The sequence below is a fragment of the Polypterus senegalus genome, chromosome 8 (assembly GCF_016835505.1).
Source record: "Polypterus senegalus isolate Bchr_013 chromosome 8, ASM1683550v1, whole genome shotgun sequence".
Lineage (NCBI taxonomy): Eukaryota > Metazoa > Chordata > Cladistia > Polypteriformes > Polypteridae > Polypterus > Polypterus senegalus.
Genome location: NC_053161.1, coordinates 64,864,734 through 64,889,310, shown reverse-complemented (window position 1 = coordinate 64,889,310; position 24,577 = coordinate 64,864,734). Strand labels below are relative to the sequence as shown.

Sequence of the window (24,577 nt, the reverse complement as noted above, 5' to 3'; positions counted from 1 at the left end):
ATGTCATCTATGCCGGAACTGGAAGTGGTGTCCTTGTGCCCGGAAGTGACGTCATCCTTGGGGCCAGCAACAGGTGGGATTTCCCGGAATAAGTCTGCAAGGGACTGAGAGAGATAGTCAGTACACTCCGCCACCCCCTGGCGTGGCGTAGAATTACTAGTGTTTAGGCCCTTCAGCTGGTTCCCATGCGCACGTGTGCGACACAATCCACTCAAATGTTAAGAAATAGAGCATGAAATACACAAAAAGGACAATCAAAGGAATCATGTAGGGCTCCGATATCCCTGAAAGATTCCATAAGGGAGCACAGGCATTATCCTATCTCCCCAGTTAAGACACATGCAGATTGTGCTGGTAGTGATCCTGTGTATCAATGAAAAATAGAATATTCCTAAAAATTTAGATCTACACATTGTAAAGCAAAAATGTTCATAAATCAGGCTTCAAGCAGTAGCGTGCAATTGAAAAAAGGTTAATCCAGTGAACTACATGGAGATCCAAATCAATTGTTATTAATTTGGTTAATAATGGTTTTATAATCCTAAAAAAAATCCAAGTCTGAGATAAAAAGCAGCAATTTGCATGTGTGAATGAAACATACAGTGAGAGAAAGTAAAAAGTAATCAAAAAAATCTTAAGGTTTAACGCAGAGTGTTTTTTTTTTCACAGAGTGAAGAGGCAGCAAGCATGCACCAGTAAGTGTGCACCAGTGCTCCCTCCCTGTTTGTCTAAGAATCAAAGAATATTGTTACACACTAATTTTACTGCACTGCTCATGTATAGATATTGCCAGTGGAATGTTATGATGTAATCCTAATTTTCTGTTTTGAGTTCTCTGTCTGTGCTACAGAAATTGTTTTAGAAGCTGAACTTGCTGTCTATCTACAGTACCTGTTGGCCGTCTTTCTTTCATTTTTAAAAATAATAATAATTCTTTAGCTGGCTGACAAAGGTTATCCAGTGTAGCGGTAAGCACAGAATTGTAAAGGCCTGTTACAGAAGTAAAATTTTGAAGTGTCACATTAAAGTACCATAAAAGGTTTCATAACCAAGTTTTTTAATGTTAAAATTTAGACTGACTCTTAACTCATAGATAGATGACCTTCTTGCATTTTAAAAAGTTTTACTCAGATTTCAGAAAATTGCATGTGCAGTAGGTCTACTTGCTATTGTTATCACATTCAGGCTGACAATGGTGTTAGGAGTCAATGTAATGGTTCAGGTTGGCTCCATGCTCCTGTTTGCCTTTGGGGAGCATTTTGCACATAGATTGTCGATACTATAACAGAGATGAGCTGGGCAGATAAGTACATACATATAGCAAGGGGTAGGTGCCTAAGTGACATAGCACTTTTATTAAAAACCAACAAAAACAGTGTTCAAATAAATAGTGCAGTGCTCCTCCCATAAATAAATTATCCACAAAAACTGTCAGTGTCCATGTGGAAGTTAAAAAGCCATGAATACATTTATTCCATAAAAAATTGAGGTTAAAACAAATTAGAGAGATAGTTCCTTTAAAACAACCCTGAGCCCCAATGCTGCCTTCTACTCATCTTATCCCATATGCAGGTGCAGTCAACCATCACATCCAGGCTCGGGTCCCCATTGCCGGGCCTTTGGAAACCGTGGAGAGCTATGCTGAGCCACACACATCTCCCACCGCCTGTCCCTCAGTATGTGCAGGAGACACCCTGAGCCCTGATGCTCACTTCTGATCCCCTACTTTCATTCACTTCAACTGGGTTCTCTGTCCTGATACTTTCTCTCCTTTCTCTTTTAATCTCCGTTCCTTCCTTTGTCTTTTTGTTCTTTCATACTCTGACCCCTCTCTGCTATGCATGTTTCGATTATCCAATGATCCACTTTCCTCTGTGGCACCACTGAGGCTCCTGACTAATCCACCAGGTTCTGCATGTGTATGCGGCACCATCAACCAGCACCTCAATTAACCATGGAGTGAAACACACACCTGTGCCTGATTGGAGCCTGCACTTTTTGGTGTGCGATTGTCTACTTAAAATTATGCAGATGGCATGGACCACCTATGACAGTCTATACCTTCATATGTTTAGAAAATACAGTAAATGTTCTTAGTCTGTAATATTAGAATATATTTTATTTATATAATACATTATTTAATATCAATAGCAAAATATTTTTTGTAAATTAAAAGATAACACTGTTGTAAGAGAAGCCACCTTCCTAGGTGCTACCAGACCAATATGAAATTTGTGCATAAGCATTATTTTTTGTCTTCCAACCTGTGTCACTTTACAAAAACTGCACTTGGTCACTAATGAAAATACAAGGAAATTAAGAAATGCATGTTTGTGATTATAGAAAGCTCTGCATTTTAATTAATTTTGACAAAATGTTTACCTAAGCAGCAACATTTGCGGGGAGTTAGTTTAGGTTTTACAATACTCAGTCTTTTTGTTAAGTAGTGAGTAATACCATAAACTGTATGTTTTGAACAGGCTAAAGGAGTGATTCTAACTGCACTTGTCATTTTGTTTTAAATTACATTCGTGTGCTCTGTAAAAGTTGCTCGTCTGCTAGAAAATATCAGAATAGTAGAATGTTTTTATTTTTACCTCAAAAATAGCTCCTCTGTAGATTCAGCCCCGTTGATCAAGACTTTTTGGTACTTCATCATAAAAAGAAAAAAAAATGTTGCAGGAGTCCATTAGGAATTCTGTTTTTTATTGTGATCTGCTGGCACAAAATCAAGGTTACTATTGCCTCAAACTGCATTGTAGTAACCCAGTTATAGTGTCCATCTACAGGGTTGGCTTTTGTTTTATGTCAGTGCTGCCACGATAACTTCCTTCCCTGCAATAAAGACAGGACTGGACAGGACTTTTCCCTGAATTCTTTTTTTTTTTAATACCTTGATGGCATCCATACAGATTCATATTCACCTCTGGTCAACAACCAGTTTCCAACATTCCTTTAGGAAAAATGAACTGTCCAAAATACATTTTTAATGAAATACAGTAATCCCTCGCTTTATCGCGCTTCGACTTTTGCAGCTTCACTCTAGCGCGGATTTTATATGTAAGCATATCTAAATACAGTGGGATGCAAAAGTTTGGGCAACCTTGTTAATAGTCATTATTTTCCTGTATAAATCGTTGGTTGTTACGATAAAAAATGTCAGTTAAATATATCATATAGGAGACACACACAGTGATATTTGAGAAGTGAAATGAAGTTTATTGGATTTACAGAAAGTGTGCAATAATTGTTCAAACAAAATCAGGCAGGTGCATAAATTTGGGCACCACAAAAAAGAAATGAAATCAATATTTAGTAGATCCACCTTTGGCAGAAATTACAGCCTCTAAACGCTTCCTGTAGGTTCCAATGAGAGTCTGGATTGTGGTTAAAGGTATTTTGGACCATTCCTCTTTACAAAACATCTCTAGTTCATTCAGGTTTGATGGCTTCTGAGCATGGACAGCTCTTTTTAACTCACACCACAGATTTTCTTATTATATTCAGGTCTGGGGACTGAGATGGCCATTCCAGAACGTTGTACTTGTTCCTCTGCATGAATGCCTTAGTGGATTTTAAGCAGTGTTTCGGGTCGTTGTCTTGTTGAAAGATCCAGCCCGCGCAGCTTCAGCTTTGTCACTGATTCCTGGACATTGGTCTCCAGAATCTGCTGATACTGAGTGGAATCCATGCGTCCCTCAACTTTGACAAGATTCCCAGTCCCTGCACTGGCCACACAGCCCCACAGCATGATGGAACCACCACCATATTTTACTGTAGGTAGCAGGTGTTTTTCTTGGAATGCTGTGTTCTTTTCCCTCCATGCATAACGCCCCTTGTTATGCCCATATAACTCAATTTTAGTTTCATCAGTCCACAGCACCTTATTCCAAAATGAAGCTGGTCTGTCCAAATGTGCTTGAGCATACCTCAAGCGGCTCTGTTTGTGCTGTGGGCAGAGAAAAGGCTTCCTCTGCATCACTCTCGCATACAGCATCTCCTTGTGTAAAGTGCGCCAAATGGTTGAACGATGCACAGTGACTCCATCTGCTGCAAGATGATGTTGTAGGTCTTTGGTGCTGGTCTGTGGGTTGACTCTGACTGTTCTCACCATTCATCGCTTCTGTCTATTCGAAATCTTTCTTGGTCTGCCACTTCGAGCCTTAACTTGAACTGAGCCTGTGGTCTTCCATTTCCTCAATATGTTCCTAACTGTGGAAACAGACAGCTTAAATCTCTGGGACAGCTTTCTGTATCCTTCCCCTAAACCATGATGGTGAACAATCTTTGTCTTCAGGTCATTTGAGAGTTGTTTTGTGACCCCCATGTTGCTACTCTTCAGAGAAAATTAAAGGAGGAGGGAAACTTACAATTGACCCCCTTAAATACTCTTTGTCATTATAGGATTCACCTGTGTATGTAGGTCAGGGGTCACTGAGCTTACCAAGCCAATTTGAGTTCCAATAATTAGTTCTAAAAGTTTTGGAATCAATAAAATGACAACGGTGCCCAAATTTATGCACCTGCCTGATTTTGTTTGAACAATTATTGCACACTTTCTGTAAATCCAATAAACTTCATTTCACTTCTCAAATATCACTGTGTGTGTCTCCTATATGATATATTTAACTGACATTTTTTATCGTAACAACCAACGATTTATACAGGAAAATAATGACTATTAACAAGGTTACCCAAACTTTTGCATCCCACTGTGTGTATATATATATATATATATATATATATATATATATATATATATATATATATGACAGCAACACTCATAACAGTGACAAAACAATTACATTGACAATCATGTTACGTTATTTTCAAAATGTTTCCTTTTCTTTCTCTTTCCTTCTTTAACACACTACTTCTCCGCTGCGAAGCGCGGGTATTTTGCTAGTATATATATATATATATATATATATGACAGTAACACTCATGACAATGTCAATCATGTTACGTTATTATTAAAATGTTTCCTTTTCTTTTTCATTACTTCTTTAACACACTACTTCCACTACTAAGCGGGTATTTTGCTATATATATATATATATATATATATATATATATATATATATATATATGAATGACCTCCAAAGAGCGCGGAGACTTTTGATCACGTGAACGTGTCTGCAAAAAGTGGCGTCTCCTGCCCAGCAAAAGTCGAGCAGCCGGTGCGCGCGCAGAGCTGTGCCAGCCTTTGAGATGCTGACTGCGCTTCTGCCTTAAGTGTGGCACTTGTTTCTTATTTATGCTGTGTGACACGCAGCAGCAAATTAAAACACAGTGTAAATCTTTAAATAAAGCCTATTGTTTACTAAGCAGCGATTTCAAATTCATTTTTATCTTTTTCCAATTAAAAGTGTAAGATGCTGCATTGTAATTAAAAAAAGCTTGTTGTCCGTTGTAATTTAAAAGGACAAGATAAAAAGGTCTGAATTCATTAAAGTAGCTTTTCTTGCCATTTGTCTAGTTGCACAGGATGACTTCATTTGATTACTTTTTGTTTTTTTGTATTACTTTCTTTACCGTAAAGGCTAATAAACCAATCGCCTCTCATTCATTAATAAAACAAGCTTCCAGTTGCTGCCCTTTCTTTACAATAGTGATGTGCAGAATAGTTATTTTTAGTGGTTTGATTCATTTCATTCATTTCACCAAAATGATTTGAATTTTTGAATTACTGATTTGTTTACTTCAAAATCAACAAGAAGCTATATTCTAGTTTAAAATATAGAATAGTATCATAACAATGTAAAAACTTTAACCACCAAACAATATAAATAATACAAAAAGGAAGCAACACAAAAATAATTCACACATAATCAAATAAGCAAACATTTTTATAGTATAGATGTTGAAAGAAACACAACATTGAGTGCTTACATCTTTTATGAATAAATAAAATGGATTTCCATTTTGGTTTTAAGCTAGCCTATAACCTACATAAATAGAATTGGATAGGTTGCATATGACAAAGTTCCAGTGGTATGCTTTTAGTGTATGTTACAGTTAAAATGTAGGCTAACAAAGTTGTATTATAATTGTATGTTTATAAATGTAGCTCCATAAAAATAAATATTAGCAATTTCCAGTAGCTGGCCCTCTAATGCCTCCCCTAGTCAGCCAGTGAAACAAGATTCAATGTACTATGAGTCTCTTGTTTGCAGTTTGTTCCTCTGTTCAGTACACAAACTGATTCTTTCGGTGAACTAGTTCAGTGTACTGTACTGGGAGTCTCTTGTCTGCAGTTCGTCAACGAACTTGCATTGGTTCTCCAGAGCAATAGGGGTTTATTGATTCATTCAATCACTCCATGTACTGAGATGATCATAGTTACTCAGTCAGAGTGAACCGGTCAGTTGCAGGTGCTTGGTGTCATCTACCAAGTCAGTTACTGGGTAGTTGTCATCATTAACATTTTGCTGATACAGTTTTCATGATGGACAATTTCCTAAAGACAGCAGCAATTTAAGTGTCTTTCGGACTGTTGCAGTGCAATATAAAATGTAGCACTGTGCATGCCTTCGAAAGGATTCATTCTTTAATGTCATTATACCATTATGTTCATTCAGTGATGAAAATAAGTTCAAAAGATCTAGTTCGTAAGTTAACTGCACATCACTAGTTTACACTGTAAGAAGTTTGCTGCAAAAGAAAAAAATGACATGTCTTCGCTCAATTACCATAATAATATCTAGCGTAAAGGAGCACTGCAACTAAATTACCGTAAAACTTAGAAAAGCAGGGGGTGAAAAATCAGTTTTGGTCTTTTAACCAATCACTAACCAGATCTTTTTTAGTTAAAATTGGCCAATTTCAATCGGTGGCCAATCGATGAAAGCATCCCTAGTTTTATACATAACAAGTAAAACTTAGATAGACAATTGTCCTGAAACATAAGTGCACTTTGGGAGAGAGTCTTAGGTGTTCTAGTGGAGACGTCATTATCAATGACAAGACGGTTTGTAGAATGAATTAAAAAGACAAGTCAAGAAGGTTATGCTGTACAGTGCTCTTGGAAGGCCTTATATGGAAAGTTTTAATTAGTTTTGGCCTCCATATTACATGTGAAGGAAGACTAAAGAGTGTGAATCTTTTTAGTTTAAACAAACAAATTAATAAGTGATATAATGTAATAGAAATGTTTGAAATTATGATAGAAACAAATTATATGTCATGTATATCTTTAAAAGAGCTCTTGAAAAGAACACTGATTTATAGATGGAAGCTGGTGTAGGCCAAAATTACCATGTAAGACAGTGTTTCTTCACATAGAAAACTACAAATTTCAAACCCTTATAGTAGTTTAGAAATTGATGTAAATAGAAATTAAGATATTATAAGCTGAAAGGCCTGTCCTTAGAAGTACTTTTATGTCTTATTATATTTGTAGTTTTTCTAAAATTTTAAGTTCAAATTTGTAATGTGTGCATCAGCTTAAAGAGTATAGCAATGCAGATATGGGTGATCTAAAACAACATTTAAAGTCAGATACACAGCTGACTAAAGAAATGTCGCTCCAAAAGTTAACATGAGGAGACTTTTAGTTTTCACAGGTTATAAAGTTGACAATGCACATTTAGGGAATCTCAAGGATAAAGTATTGACAGTTTGTTACTTACTCGTTTTTGGCTCAGTGCTAAATATATTGTTAACTTTACTAGTGCAATAAAATATGCAGCAAGTGTGTCCCTTCAATGTCCTTTGTAATTTAAACAATAACATGTAACATAGTTTTTAAATAGGGCACAGAAACACTGACAATGGGTAATGCTTAATAATTTTGATAGGTGTATACAGTATGAGTGATTGGTTTTAATGTTTTTTTTCTCTTTTTTTGTGTAACATCTTTGTCATTTACTTATAATGCACATGAACACATGAATTTCCCACTTTGTACTAATAAAGCTTATGTTGACCAGTATCTACATCTGTCATGCACTAACAGCTTAGCTGAAGTGGCAGCACAGTCTTGTCTAGTCCATCACATCACTGCAGTCTGTTCAAAACGTATCAGGTTGTCTACATACACGATTGGCAGATGCAACACAGAATCTTCATTCAGTTTATGCCTGGAAAGGAAATGAAAAAAGCAAATGTAAACTTTTGAGATTACAGGGCACCGGTGAAACAGCCATTAACAGTATATGAAGCCATATTGTTGAAAACAATATATTTTTTCATGTTATTTAAGTGGAATCTGTGTTCCCTTTGGGAAAAAGCAACTGAATCTTTTATTCAATAAGCAGCAACATATTCTGTATCAGTTGTGACTAAAACCAAACACTTTTTTTATAGTTACTAATCAGGTTTTTCTGATCATCTGTGCACAGACAAATTATCTCTCCTCTTAATACAGACAGGTACTCAATTACAAATTAGTAAGAAAGGTTAAAGCAGTTTTACCAATAGATTCTACAAATTACGCAAACTTAAATTCTCATTCAAATATAGAGTAGGATATATGCATTCAGTATGATTAGTGTCAGTATGCACTGAGCAGATTTGACTTTTTAGAGGAAAGGGAGGAATCAGAAAAGTATCCTGAAAAAATTGTCACAATATAAGAACCAACCCTGCATGGGGTGCTATAGTGCATAACAGGGTTTTGTCTTGTACATACAGTGCATCCGAAAAGTATTCACAGTGCATCACTTTTTCTACATTTTGTTATGTTATATATAGCCTTATTCCAAAATGGATTAAATTCATTTTTTCCTCAGAATTCTACACACAACACCCCATAATGACAACGTGAAAAAAAGTTTACTTGAGGTTTTTGCGAATTTATTAAAAATAAAAAACTGAGAAATCACATGTACATAAGTATTCACAGCCTTTGCTCAATACTCTGTTGATGCACCTTTGGCAGCAATTACAGCCTCAAGTCTTTTTGAATATGATGCCACAAGCTTGACACACCTATCCTTGGCCAGTTTCGCCCATTCCTCTTTGCAGCACCTCTCAAGCTCCATCAGGTTGGATGTGAAGCGTCGGTGCACAGCCATTTTAAGATCTCTCCAGAGATGTTCAATCGGATTCAAGTCTGGGCTCTGGCTGGGCCACTCAAGGACATTCAAAGAGTTGTCCTGAAGCCACTCCTTTGATATCTTGGCTGTGTGCTTAGGGTCGTTGTCCTGCTGAAAGATGAACCGTCGCCCCAGTCTGAGGTCAAGAGCACTCTGGAGCAGGTTTTCATCCAGGATGTCTCTGTACATTGCTGCTGTCATCTTTCCCTTTATCCTGACTAGTCTCCCAGTTCCTGCCGCTGAAAAACATCCCCACAGCATGATGCTGCCACCACCATGCTTCACTGTAGGGATGGTATTGTCCTGGTGATGAGCAGTGCCTGGTTTCCTCCAAACGTGATGCCTGGCATTCACACCAAAGAGTTCAATCTTTGTCTCATCAGACCAGAGAATTTTATTTCTCATTGTCTGAGAGTGCTTCAGGTGCCTTTTGGCAAACTCCAGGCGGGCTGCCATGTGCCTTTTACTAAGGAGTGGCTTCCGTCTGGCCACTCTACCATACAGGCCTGATTGGTGGATTGCTGCAGAGATGGTTGTCCTTCTGGAAGGTTCTCCTCTCTCCACAGAGGACCTCTGGAGCTCTGACAGAGTGACCATCGGGTTCTTGGTCACCTCCCTGACTAAGGCCCTTCTCCCCCAATCACTCAGTTTAGATGGCCGGCCAGCTCTAGGAAGAGCCCTGGTGGTTTCGAACTTCTTCCACTTACAGATGATGGAGGCCACTGTGCTCATTGGGACCTTCAAAGCAGCAGAAATTTTTCTGTAACCTTCCCCAGATTTGTGCCTCGAGACAATCCTGTCTTGGAGGTCTACAGACCTTTGACTTCATGCTTGGTTTGTGCTCTAACATGAACTGTCAACTGTGGGACCTTATATAGACAGGTGTGTGCCTTTCCAAATCATGTCCAATCAACTGAATTTACCACATGTGGACTCCAATTAAGCTGCAGAAACATCTCAAGGATGATCAGGGAAAACAGGATGCACCTGAGCTCAATTTTGAGCTTCATGGCAAAGGCTGTGTGAATACTTATGTACATGTGATTTGTCAGTTATTTTTATTTTTAATAAATTTGCAAAAACCTCAAGTAAACTTTTTTCATGTTGTCATTATGGGGTGTTGTGTGTAGAATTCTGAGGAAAAAAATGAATTTAATCCATTTTGGAATAAGGCTGTAACATAACAAAATGTGGAAAAAGTGATGTGCTGTGAATATTTTGCGGATGCACTGTATTTGCAAGCATTTGCACAGATACAGTGTGGAGTCACTAGGTCAATGTAAAATGCATGTGAGGAACAAAGTAGGAGCCAACTCTGGATTCTCCAGCATAGGATACACTATCATACAGAATTCAAAACAGGGAAAAAAACATATAAAAACTGCACACATCATGTTCAATCAAACTGGAGTCCTTAGTGCTGTGAGGCAGGAGCCTAGTCACTGTACTGCCTTGTTGCTCCATTTCAAAACATTATCTGCATTATGTATAGTATACAACAAAGTGCATGTGTCTGATGCTAAAGTCTGCATGCATGGATATAATTCTTTAATAAGTAAATGCATTCTTATTACTGTATTTATTGTTTTGAGTGGCAGGAACAAACATCAGTAAAAACAAGCCGGCACTTTACTTCTATAAAGATTATGCATGTGGCTTTGGTCAACTTAAGTTATGTAAATACACACTGTTCTCCTGTGCTTTTGTCAGACTCAGGGTAAATATGACAAAAGCAGCATGAACTGTTTTCAGTTATTTAGAAGTATCAGGAAGTCTGAAAATGACATTATTTTAAATAAGTAAGGAATGTGTTATCGACTATAATAAGCAGGATCTAATGATCTTACTTCTGCTAAATATTACTGTGTTTCTTATTGAATAAAGTAATCTTGCATTGTACATGTTGATCTAATCCTGGTTGCATTTACATCTCAACAATCTATTATGTGTTGAGCTTTTCTACAGTATGTATAGGAGTTGTTTGTTAATTTTATTTTTTCACTGACTGAAAGTTGTGACATTGTGCCCAAAGTAAATACCATACTTTTTAAAAAATAAATGTATGTACATTAATGTATTGTTAATTTATTAAAGACTTTGCATGAGTCTACATTGCACAGCTGCATAAATTCCCATGAGAACGCTTTGATGAACAATTTGGCTTTGAGTGTGCTATGCGACGATTTCAATATTTTTTTCACAGTGTGCTAATAGCAAACCATTGACTCCTATTCTAGCAGTGTCTTCAGCTGTCTACAAAATATTGAATTGCGTTTTAGCTGAACTGAAAACCATGGTTTCCTCTCATCCATAGACATATTTAAGGTAAGAAAATAATCATGAAATTCAGATTTTTTTCTGGTCTGTTCCTTTGAAAGTGGAAAGATTGAGATATTCTGTTAGATTAAATTATTCTAAGGGCATTTTTCTAGGGCTGTCTTGTATTAAAAATACATAGAAATACTCCCAAATTAGTATATTATTGGTGTTTACAAAAGCAAATGCAGTGTGACTTAGATAATTGCAAGGTATGGATTTACATCTTTGTAAGAAAAATTTGTTACGAAAGGCAAATACCCGTTAGAAAGTGATTGCATCTCTGCTGATTGGTATTTTTGCAAGTGATGCTATGTATTTAAGGCTTCGTCCTTATTGTGATGTTACCAGTACATAATAAGGTGGAAATCTAGCCAACAGGTTAAAAACAGAACAAAAAAAGTTTTCTCATGGAGTTGTATTAGCCGCTTGCTGATATTATGGCATAGTATACAGGTTAAAGGTGATGGTGTCCAGTTCAGGTATTATTGTATTTTTTTCTTCTTTTGGAAAATGCCACAAATTTACTGTTTTGTGACCATTTGCTTATTTTAACTGATGTTATCCTCTTTTCATATATTCTTGGCAGTGGAAATATAAGCTGCTTACTTATATAATGTCACATGTTTTGGTAATCTTGATTTATTAAAGATAGACCAGGATACCCGATTTTAAAATTCAAAGCCCTTTGTGCGCGCGTGCGCGTGTGTGTGTGTGTGTGTGTAAGTGAGCACATGACTCCAGCCTTTCATCTTGTTCTGTTAATAGATAGTAGAAAGTGCTTTCTTTGAAAGCTTCAGGTTTTCTTTTCATTTACTCTTTGTACTTTCTTTTCATTTACTCTTTGTACATCAGTTTCCATTAGGCACTGACGCATGCATACCTGCATCTTTTATTTATTTATTTTTTAATATTGTTAGGAGTGATGCTATAATCCAAGAATATTGCATAGCCAGCCCTGGGACTTTTTCTTGTTGTTACACATTTTTGGAAAGTAACAGTAGTCACTAAATTACTTCAGAAAAGTGTATCTGTCTATATTCTGTTGTCTGTACAATGTTTTGTAGATGCTGCGATAACAAGATTTGAATTTTCTCCTTAAAACTGGCCACATATGAATTGTAGCCTTATTTAAAATTCATGAACTATTGTTTTAATGTTGGTCAAAAGGTACAGTTTGCAAATATTCTTCTTTGTCCAAGTTGCAATGAACAAAAATTGAACAAAAATTACATAAATCTTATTTTTTTGCATGAAAATGAAATATATAACCTGCTAATAAGCACTTTGTATTTAAATACTGTATCACTTTTTCTTTTTTAATTTGCCTTTGCTATTTTAAGCCTACTTAAACTTGTAATACAGAACTGATTCATGAACACAGCTTCAGTTTAGGTTACTGCTTTGTATTCTTCACATTTTTATTTTGTCAGTAGTTAATCATTCCTACACGCTTTTGTTGTCAGATTAACTGAACTATCCTGTGTTATACTAAAAAAAAATATTGTCAAGTGGTACATGCTGTAAAAATTACAGGCTGTATATAATAGGATACAATACTTTGTTATGGTATGTAGTAATTGAAGGTTTGAGCTCTCTTTATCATTGTTTTAGGTTTGGAAGAGGCAACCTTATATTTAGGTCCTTCTTCTCACATAATGGTCAATTTTCTTACCCTTGCTCGCTTTAACTCTTTTAGGGCTGATGTCGACTTTTGTCAAAAAGAGGAGTTGACGATGGTAATCAACTGTAAACTGTGCCAAAACAAACTGTTATGTTTTAGTTGGACTCTCGTTGCTAAAAGGAAAGTTAGCATCATTGGTTTGACCGAGATTTTCTGTGCTCGTGTGAGTAGTAAGGTGCAAACAAGAGCAAAAATGGCACTGACATAATGGCGAGAGATCAAAGCAAATGCATAAAGCAAAATACTCCATGGATGAAGTTTTGTCTATTATCTCTGAACTGGACTATAACTTGCCAGGCTCAGATTTTGATACAAGTGATCGAAAACGAATGTGACGTTCCAGCTTCAGCTGACTGGTCCCCAGCTAACTGAGTAGCTGGCACGCCTACGGCAATGTTCGCCAGGAGGACTGCCACTTAACAATGGTAAGAGGTAGAAACCAGATTGCAATGCACTGCGACCGTGATGTGAAGACAGCCTGGCAGCAAGTCTGCCACACACTCGTGGCAAACTGGCAGCTGCAGCATGCAGCAACAGACGTTTTATGTTGATTTCTGTGTGAAACCATTTCTTTCAGAAACTATGTTTTTCGGGAAAAAATATTCAGCCCTTAAAGAGTTAAATTTCCTTGTACAACCTTCTTAGACAGACACTTTTATAAGCTGTTCTTCAGATGACCTTTGGCATGGTTCCTGTGAGGAATTTTCCCATCACATGATATATGATGGTATGTGGCCTGTAGTATTATAAAGCAGAAAACAAAACAAAAAAAAATATCAAACGTTACTCTAGACTTCCCAGCAGTGCAAGATCCACCTATAAGCCAGAGGAAGTTACGCATATAAAATGAATAAAATTATATAAACCTGCTAAAGTTAATGCAGGGGGGTTGGTAACATTTGTTTACATTAAATTATGTTCAGTTTTTTATTGTACAGTGCATTTCTAAAAAAACAATTACATCATAGCTGAACTAAAGTACAAAACAGTAGAGAAAATAATCCTTTTAGGCCAAAGTTAATTAAGAAAAACATTGTTTATTGCCACTTAGTTACGCCTTAAACATTCATGATGTACAAGGATATTGAGTGAGTGTGTATTTTGTTATAATAGGACATCAGATATTGGGTCTGTTTGCGATGGCATATACTGTATACATTTTGAGTTATAGTTTAGAAGCATCACTTTAAGCATCATCTCAGAACAGTGAGTATGAGGGTCCTTAGCCTTGACGTAAATTATTAGAGCAATTAGGCATATCTAATATTTTCAAGCAAATCATTTACAGTTTAGGGGTTCCATAGCCAAAGTCTTTCTTTGCAGTAGTTTTATTTGCCTAGAAAATTTTAAGGCACATCATTTGTTGATAAAAAAGAAGCTGCTCATGTCAAGGACAGGTGAATAGTCAATTCTAACAAAAATTCCACCCCCAGACAAACTGGACATCATATTCACATAAGAATATGTTTTATTTTTATTTTTCAGTAAGTCTTAGATAAAGAGGAACTTGTGGTGTTTTTCATATAAAGAAAAAAGTTGTGACACTCACCAGTAGGCTATGTCTTTTGGGAGTGATATGCTATTGGGAAATGGATGGATGGATGGGTATTTTGTAACCAAAGTAAATGACATTTGAAAATTGTTACTTTTGTGAAACTATATTTTCACTGTACTTGCAGGTGAATATTAATGCACATTAAACATTTTAATGCTGTACTGTTCATGTGATTTTTTTTCTAGATATGCACTTATTTGGCCATTGTCCAGCACATGATGATTTTTATCTCGTTTTATGCAATTTCTGCAATCAAGTAGTAAAACCCCAGGTGTTCCAGTCACATTGTGGTAAGCTTTTTGAACAGAATTATATAGAAAGTTTAAATTTGTTTACATTAGCAAAGCCAAGTTACAGTATGTTTTGTATTATGGAGCCAGCTTTTATGTTCCATCATCTTATTCTGTTTTTACTTTCTAATGTTGGCTGTCATTCAATAAAAAATGTGCTTTATCTAATTACTTTTAGAAGAGCCACACTATAAGTTATGACCTCAATATTTTAGCAACAAAGACATCTCAAATTTACAATTTTGTTCTTCCAAGATTGTCTATAATCCTAATATTTAATATTATAATACTCAAAATATATTGTAAAAAGAGAACAACCACATTGCATTTTTCCTTATTTGTCAACTCTGCATCCTGCATATTTAAGTTTCTGCAAAATTGTTCTATAACCATACATCCACTTGTTTTTAAACTGTGCTTGCATTAATGTACTGGTTTAGATTTTTTTTTTTTTTTTGCTACTCATTCTACTTTGGTATTTAAATGATTAGGCATTTCAAAGTTATCTTTTATATTGGTATTAATACCACTGTCCAATTGTTTTGTCTTTAATATTCTTTTTACATCACAGATTTTTTTAAACTTTTTTTTGTTTTGACACTAAATTCCCTTTGCCTCTTTTGGGATAACAAACTCTGCTATCTCTCAGACAGCAATTTAGCCTGGTGCTTTTGAAAGAATCATCCCTTAGTCTATCTCTCTCTTCTAAATACATAGTGAATAACATGTCTTTCACAATGTTCACAACTTACAGATACAGCAAAAAAACATTTTGTGTCTATTGTATAGTATAGCCTTATAGGTAAAGGAAGTTAAAGTTATCTGACACCCAGCTTCTTTTTTTAATGGGTTTCATAATTTAATCATGAGAAGTATTTTATGTTACTTCCTGAAATGGTGTTTCAGTTCTTTTATCAGATCCTGGAAAGTTTCAAAACTATCCAATTTATTTACATTTTTTAAATTGATCCCAGTTAGTAAATGTATTAAAAATGTGTCAGTCAGATTTCAGCTCTAACATATAGTTACTTCTGAACTACTTCCAAATTCAATTAACTTTCAGAGTTTTAGTGTGCTAGGGGAAAGAGGTAAAATAACTTTTAATTCAAGATATGTTTTAGCTATATATTTTATGTTATAAACTGGCCCTTTTTAGTCATTTTATAACCTATTGTACATGACAAATATGTCTCCCAATTTGAGTTTACAACAGGACAAAATAAAAAACAGAAGGGGGAATACAGTACCTTTTGTTGTCATTCTAATGTATCAAGTAATGGTAGCTGCAAGAATAACTTTGTTTATAAAAAAAAAGGATATCTCACAATGGCAGGGAACTGGGCCTCCTATGCTGATACCTCAAAGTTAAAAGGTAAGTGAATTAATTAATTCATCCCTTTTAAAAGTTATGTTTGGCTATATTTATATGACCTCCAAAAACTAATTTGTTAAATTTCTGTGAATGCTATATTAAGTACAGTAGATCTTTATTATTAATTCCTGCTTGATGAGTTTGCCTGATGAGCATTGGTTTATCAAGCATGAAAGGGTGGCTTGGGGCAAGGCATGGGACCAAGACACAATAAAATTCTAGAAGAGACAGAAAAATCAGTCTGGGAGTGACCAGGAAATGTGCAGCAAGGATACTGCACCATGGATAAGAAGCTGCCTTAAAGTGTTAGCAGCAGGCCAAAAGAAGAACATTGTTATTGTTTTTAAAGTTAAAACTAGGGAGAAGCCAGTTGTACGTCTATAGCCTGTTCAGTAAAAGATATGTCACCTTAAAAATAATGATTTATTTGTCTCACAAGTCACCATGTAACTCTAGATGCCCACCCACTAAATTTTTATGTAATTCAGGGATTAGTCAGGAGTGACCCAGGAAACAGTTTAAAGTAGTCTAGAGTCATAAGTCCTAAAACTCCAAAGTCAGGAGGTGAGTTGGATCAAGGGTTCATTGATGGAAGAAGGAAAAACCCAAATTGAGAGGAGGATGTGAGGTGAGAAAAAGGAGCTTTTCTGTGATGTTTTGAGTAGGGCAGGCATGTAAGATCCAATATTTGATAGATAGAGTTCAGACCCATGTGCATAGATGTATTTTTTACCCTTTTCTTTTCTCTATGTTAATCCCAGCTTTGTGTTTTGGTTGTGAACAAATGCATTATTTTACAACATCTCTTCTGCATTATTCTTGGCCTAAAGAGTCACTGCAAGAACACTTTCTCTGAAATAGCCTCAATTGTACCAAACCAAACTTTTAGATTTTTTTGCCAAGCAATTATCACTATAAATTGACTGTTAAAAATGAGTTGTTGGCTTTTATTCTGTATTTTAGTTGTATCTCATGATAGATCATTTGAGATCGATTTTGACTGAAAGTCACACTAAACTACCATAACCAATTGTGTGGTACCTTAGTTTCATGTGGAACAAAAACAATATTAACATATCTTCCTTTTCTTAAACATTCCTTAACACTATATTTGCTGAGTCTCTGAGACACATTAAGGAAATGTAACTTTTTTATTAATATGCTTGAGCACTGCATCTGCTTTCTTCACAAAACCAAATTTCAGAATGGAAATGACAGAGTATCTGGTGAAATGCTAGAAATTACATAAAAATGACAAATCTTATTACTCCATGCTGTTCATAGGTTTGAATAGTGGTGCAACTATAGAAAACAGACTTGTGAATTATTTAATACTTGATTTATATTGTGTTATGCTGTTGTACTTATACATGACACTATTCATGCGAAGCTGCTGTTGAGCCTGTCGGAACAAGGCATAGAATGTAATCTTTTATGCTTTTACTTCATTTCAGTCTGCTTTTATTATCTAAACTGGCTTATGGATCTGTTTTTAGTCCTAACAGCTATTCTTCACTGTTATTGTGAGGATTCATATTTCGTATTTAATCATTTTTACTCAGAATCTTTCACCTCAAATATCACTCTTTTTTTCTGTTCAAGCATTTACAATTTATAAAATGTATATTTCATCTAGTAGTATATGTGCACAGTTTAACTGGAAGCAATGAACCAATCTGTGAATAATTTTATGCATTTTTACATTTGCAGGTAAAGACATAAGGTAAAAGAGAACAACTGAATTGGTAAAAGGGTTTATTTGTTGTCTGGAGACAAAAATAAAGAGTAAGCACTCTGCCAGGTACATGTTTTACTCTAGCATTGATACTTCAGATGCTTCAATCCAGAACTAAGGCAGCTTGGTATTGGTTGGTATTGGTTATTTGATTATAAAGTATCCCTGTAGGCAGAAAAGGTTAAGGGCCCTGGATCTGAACAAGGTTGGGGTATCCAGACACACACATTTCAACTATGTTTAGTAGAAAATCACCATCCATCCATTCATCTTTCAACCCGCTGAATCCAAACATAGGGTCACGGGGGTCTGCTGGAGCCAATCCCAGCCAACACAGGGCACAAGGCAGGAACCAATCCTGGGCAGGGTGCCAACCCACCGCAGGACACACACAAACACACCCACACACCAAGCACACACTAGGGCCAATTTAGAATCGCCAATCCATCTAACCGGCATGTCTTTGGACTGTGGGAGGAAACCGGAGTGCCCGGTAGCATAAATTTGATACTAGTGGCATGTGTTAAGAAGAGAAATGTCAGAAGTGATCAAAAGTCTGAAACACCACTGAAGTCTGCTTTGTTTGAATAAGATACATCTCTTTTAATTTGTGAGATGTAATAATGTCATTCAAAAATGTACATACAATGCATACATTTTTGTTGCTATGATTACATTACTGAAAGCAGCTATATTATGTATGTAACGGTATTTTTAAAACATTTCTTCAAGCTTCAAAAAATGCTGCATGGAACACTATGAAATTCATTGAAAATTTCTAACATATTTGTGGCAAAAAATTAGGTATAGTGCAGACATGGCTTAAAAATAATTAAAAATGTCATTTTCTTTTGTATTATGCATCTTGTAATCTTGTGAGGTGTGTTGCTTGATGTTCCCATTTATAGTTACAACTTATTACTACAGTATGTGGTTGATTTTCAACACATACAGTATGTCAAAAGATTAGCAACATTAGTACAGTAAGCTTACAAATGTTGGGCTCCTCATGAATTTTACTTATGATAACAGCACTTGTGGTGGTGTTCTGTAATATAAGGACACATAGATTGGTTTATTGGTTGATTGATAAAATAAGACATTTTAGTCTATATAGACTTTTCAGACAAAATAATGGCTACATTTTCCTGATAAAGCAAAAAATTTGTTAATGAATTTTCCCACAATCCAAGTAATTCTAAATGTTGGTAGTATAATTGCTTTAACTACATGACTACATTGTTTTACTCTTTAAATTCTTCATCTGTGAGGAGGTTTTTCTGGGGTTTTCACTTAGCTGCACATTTTCATATCTTTCAAAAGTGTCACAGATAAACTTTGAAGAATTTTAAAGATCAAACTTCAGGTTGTTCAATGCTGAAGTGTTCTGGATTATGAATATGTAGATTATCTGTTTGTATCTGTCTATTTAGTTTCTTTTGCATACTGCACTCCAGATGTGTATACCTATGTTTTTTAAAGACTGTAATTGCTTATAAGTATAATTATTAATTCATAAATCATCTTTAGGATTTCATTCATGTTAAGTGTCTTTGACCTATTTATATTTTATTTTCTTGGATCCTGCACATAGAATTAAACTTTTCTGTTTTTTGCTGTTATTTGATTTACATTGTCAGTCATGTTAGTCAGTCATTTTCCAACCCGCTATATCCTAACACAGGGTCATGGGGGTCTGCTGGAGCCAATCCCAGCCAGCACAGGGCACAAGGCAGGAACAAATCCCGGGCAGGGCGCCAGCCCACCACAGAGCACACACAAATACACACCCACACACCAAGCACACACTAAGGAACAAATTTAGGATCGCCAATGCACCTAACCTGCATGTCTTTGGACTGTGGGAGGAAACCCACGCAGACACAGGGAGAACATGCAAACTCCACACAAGGAGGACCCAGGAAGTGAACCCAGGTCTCCTTACTTTGAGGCAGCACTGATTTATGTTAACTTATCTTACTTTACTTTTCTTCCATAACAATCACAAAACATGAGTACAAACATAAAACATGAGGACACCTATAATCATCAACAACCCACAAATAACCAGTTAAAAGAAAGACACACAAAATCGGTATAGAAAACTGTAAGGTCAAGGTATTAACTTAACGCGTCTCACAGATTGCATGTAAGTGCTGTTATGAAATCTGGTAGTCCTGATTTTGATAGAAGTAAGTCGTTTGCCAGATGGGAGGAGAGTAAACAGAGGAGGGTGTGACGGGCTAGATAAGATCTTTAGGGCTTTATGTCTGAATAAGTACAGTACTCCAAAGTGGAGAGGTGGCATCCAGTGATTTTTGAAGCAGTTCATTCTTTATGTATTCAAACCTATTAGTCATTTGGAAACCAATTCCCTTTTACAGTGACAACCTGCCAGATATTGTCTATGGAATAAAAAATGCATGCATCATAGATATAAAATATATTTGTATAGTTGGTTGTTAATTATTTCAGCCGTTCTTAAATAAATATATTCAATAATAGACCTGCAGAAAATTTCACTAGTTCACACTGGGACAACACCAGTCCTAAAACACATTTCTGTGGGATTCTGGTGTTATCTCTTACTCAACATGAGCATTATCCACCTATAATATCTCTGCTGGCTTCCCATTAACCAGCACGGATTTGTGCAGAAAAATTCTAGGTAAACTGTGCATATATCAACTATGCAAAACATTAACGGTAATACTGCCAGTGGAGAAAATTGGTGATTCCAAAGTAAAAAATTAAACACAGTAACAATGTGCATAACATATAAGTGTTATAATAAGCTTTAGCCTAAAATGAAACTCTTATGGAGTCTGGCATAAAGTAGTAACTAACCCTATATAAGTCATTGGTTGTAAATGTTTTAAAATTTCTTTTGTAAATATAACAATATAACAATGATGAATTATAATACAGTAAGTGAATTTATGAGTTAAACATAACATGCCATATCTTATTCTGCTCGAGGCCAATATCCCATCCCCTGCCAATTTATAGAAAAAGATATTAGAAGATGTTACTGTGAAGTAATCTCTAATTGGCATTAGGGCCTAAAAGGCTTTGGACAGTTCTTTGTAAAGTAAAGTAAAATAGCACATTGTTTTCTAGTGGTGTAGTGGTAGATGGGTTAAGATGCTTCTACTAGAATAAAATAAGCTGACCTGCTAGCAATGTACTGTAAGATATCAGAGTAATGCCTGATTGCAACTTTCAAAAATAGGATCTTAAACAGGGTACATTTTAGATATTCTGAATTGAGAGCAGTATGTGTTATGTAGAGTTTTAAGGCGAGTTAGATCACACTATGAGCAAATTGTTGATTAATGCAATTTATTGGTAGTTTACTTACATTTGTTTTGTGAAATTGTGATTGAAAGGTTCAGTTTCTGGCACTGCCTCAGATAATCTAGGTGTTGCACTCTTTATAAAAACCAGTAAAGTTTAGAGATACTACTCGTGTCCTTACCATTGTTAGATAGTAATTATTAATATTAATTGTTGTTAGATACTAATTAAAATTTTTTCAACATCTCGATGAAAAGGGTTTTAGTCGGTGAGCAGTGCTTTTCTTAACATTCTAACTTCCTGCAGTCAATGTTACAATTTTGTGTTTAGAAAAATTTGACATTCCCTGCTAGTTACCTGTTTATTTTAAAGATTAGCAATAAGACATTATGTGACCACAACATTACTAATTTCTTCTTCAGAGATTAGAAATATTATTAGATAGCTAATGATCAGAGTGAACGAAAAGGAAAAGCCAATCATCCACTGTGAGCTGGAGAGGACAACTGTTAAACCTGCAGTATCATTCTTGGCCAACAGGTGTCATTACTGATTCTGATTTTTTTCAGCCTTAAACCAACGTCTTAGGTGAATAATGCTTCTGTATTAGACCTGCACTCTAAACTGAATTAAATGGATTTGATAATGGATGGCTAAATGGATAATAAATTAGTTTACCAGTATTTTCGAAGACAAAAGTTTAAAATTTTTAACATTGTTAATGTATTTTTGTGGAAACATAAAACTGTCAAATTACTTATACTGATATTTGCCATTTGTTCAAGCTTAATATAGTACTTTCAGTGATGCTTAAATAATTTGACTTGTTCATATGTATTGCACTTTAGCTTAAATGTGGTTTGTCTGCTCATTAATTAGTTATACAATGACAGCAATTGCCACCCTCACTCATGAAAGTGCTTTTTTCTGTTTAAGTATTTCCAGAGGAATTGTGCTTTTCTATGAACTATGGTCAAATGGCAAATTTTTTCCTATGTAATTTTGGCAGCTGTAGGAAGGATATAATGCAAGATGTCATGGCTTGTAAAATCTGTTCAATATTCATTTGAGCTTAATCTTTACATAGCTTTCCTTAACATTTATTTACAAACATGATAACCATAAATTATAACACTCATAACATATAAAATATAAAAAATAATTTTCTTTTTTTTTAACTGTGATAATTTCCAGTTTTTTTTTAAACTGTGATACAACTAAATTATTATATTTTATATTTATATAATTGTATATTGCCTTTTGGCTTGTAAAAAGCTAATACCTTAGGGGAGGCATCCAGTATCTGTTACACAATATTTTGTGTTTGCCTTTTGTAGAATGCTGGTATGCAGAGCATCCAAGTGCCAAACGTAGAAAGAAATCGCAGTGCACACTCACGCACACCTACCATAATTCACAGTGGGGACATTTGTTGTTTTGCGCTCAAATCTTTGGATTATAGCAGTGACTGGAGGTTACCCCTGGAAAAAGGAGATAAACATAGGAACACACCTAGGGCACCTCTAGCAGAACAGAATCTTCAAGACTACAAGGGGAAAAAAATAGTAATTTTTATTTGTATTTGTGTAGATTTAGTGTTATCCTGTTACTGTATTGTGTTTGTTATTGTATCATGTTTGTAAATTTGTGAAGTACTGGTGAGTATGCCATCTGGGAAAGTACCTATGTATAATTTGATCTAGCAGAATTGAATGTGTTGATTGTTTTATCTCTTTTCCTTATAAACATACATTTTGCTTCCTCTTGTAATACTTTTGGTCAGAGTGAAAAATCAATTTAGGGTGTAAATGAGGAATATTAGGTTTTGTAACATAAAAATGATAGCGAACTACAGTTTTTGCAATAAAAAATACATAATAAAATAATTTAAATAATTGTAAAAGTTATGTATTGTATTTAGACAAATAAGGATATACAGTGCAAGTATTCACAGCACATCACTTTTTCCACATTTTGTTATGTTACAGCCTTATTCCAAAATGGATTAAATTCTTTTTTTTTTTACACAACACCTCATAATGACAATGTGAAAAAAGTTTACTTGAAGTTTTTGTAAATTTATTAAAAAATAATAAAGCTGAGAAATCACATGTACATAAGTATTCACAGCCTTTGCTCAGTACTTTGTCGATGAACCTTTGGCAGCAATTACAGCCTCAAGTCTTTTTGAATATGATGCCACAAGCTTGGCACACCTATCCTTGGCCAGTTTTGCCCATTCCTCTTTGCATCATTTCTCAAGCTCCATCAGGTTGGATGGGAAGCGTCGGTGCACAGCCATTTTAAGATCTCTCCAGAAATGTTCAATCGGATTCAAGTCTGGGCTCTAGTGGGCCACTCAAGGACATTCACAGAGTTGTCCTGAAGCCAATCCTTTGATATCTTGGCTGTGTGCTTAGGGTTGTTGTCCTGCTGAAAGATGAACCGTCGCCCCAGTCTGAGGTCAAGAGCGCTCTGGAGCAGGTTTTCATCCAGGATGTCTCTGTACATTGCTGCAGTCATTTTTCCCTTTATCTTGACTAATCTCCCAGTTCCTGCCGCTAAAAAACATCCCCACAGCATGATGCTGCCACCACCATGCTTCACTGTAGGAATGGTATTGGCCTGGTGATGAGTGGTGCCTGGTTTCCTCCAAACGTGACGCCTGGTATTTACACCAAAGAGTTCAATCTTTGTCTCATCAGACCAGAGAATTTTGTTTCTCATGGTCTGAGAGTCCTTCAGGTGCCTTTTGGCAAACTCCAGGCAGGCTGCCATGTGCCTTTTACTAAGGAGTGGCTTCTGTCTGGCCACTCTACCATACAGGCATGATTGGTGGATTGCTGCATAGATGGTTGTCCTTCTGGAAGGTTCTCCTTTCTCCACAGAGGACCTCTGGAGCTCTGATAGAGTGACCATTGGGTTCTTGGTCACCTCCCTGACTAAGGCCCTTCTCCCCTGATCGGTTAATTTAGATGGCCGGCCAGCTCTAGGAAGAGTCCTGGTGGTTTCGAACTTCTTCCACTTACGGATGATGGAGGCCACTGTGCGCATTGGGACCTTCAAAGCAGCAGAAATTTTTCTGTAACCTTCCCCAGATTTGTGCCTCGAGACAATCCTGTCTCAGAGGTCTACAGACAATTCCTTTGACTTCATGCTTGGTTTGTGCTCTGACATGAACTGTCAACTGTGGGACCTTATATAGACAGGTGTGTGCCTTTCCAAATCATGTCCAATCAACTGAATTTACCACAGGTGGACTCCAATTAAGCTACAGAAACATCTCAAGG

The 24,577-nt window shown here is 35.9% G+C and overlaps 1 protein-coding gene across 3 annotated transcripts in view; it reads left to right on the top strand.

Annotated features, from left to right (window-relative positions):
* Positions 1-24,577, top strand: part of atxn7l1 (ataxin 7-like 1) — a 127,550-nt gene that overhangs the window by 28,699 nt on the left and 74,274 nt on the right. The window contains exons 1-3 of one of the 3 annotated variants that reach the window (XM_039761181.1): positions 681-695; positions 11,276-11,363; positions 14,779-14,883. In XM_039761181.1, coding sequence (XP_039617115.1) covers positions 14,781-14,883 — 103 coding nt within the window. In that variant the 5' untranslated portion in view covers positions 681-695; positions 11,276-11,363; positions 14,779-14,780. Of the gene's footprint in view, positions 1-680; positions 696-11,275; positions 11,364-14,778; positions 14,884-24,577 lie in introns of those variants that run through there. The other 2 variants (XM_039761182.1, XM_039761180.1) reach the window with 2 other exon arrangements.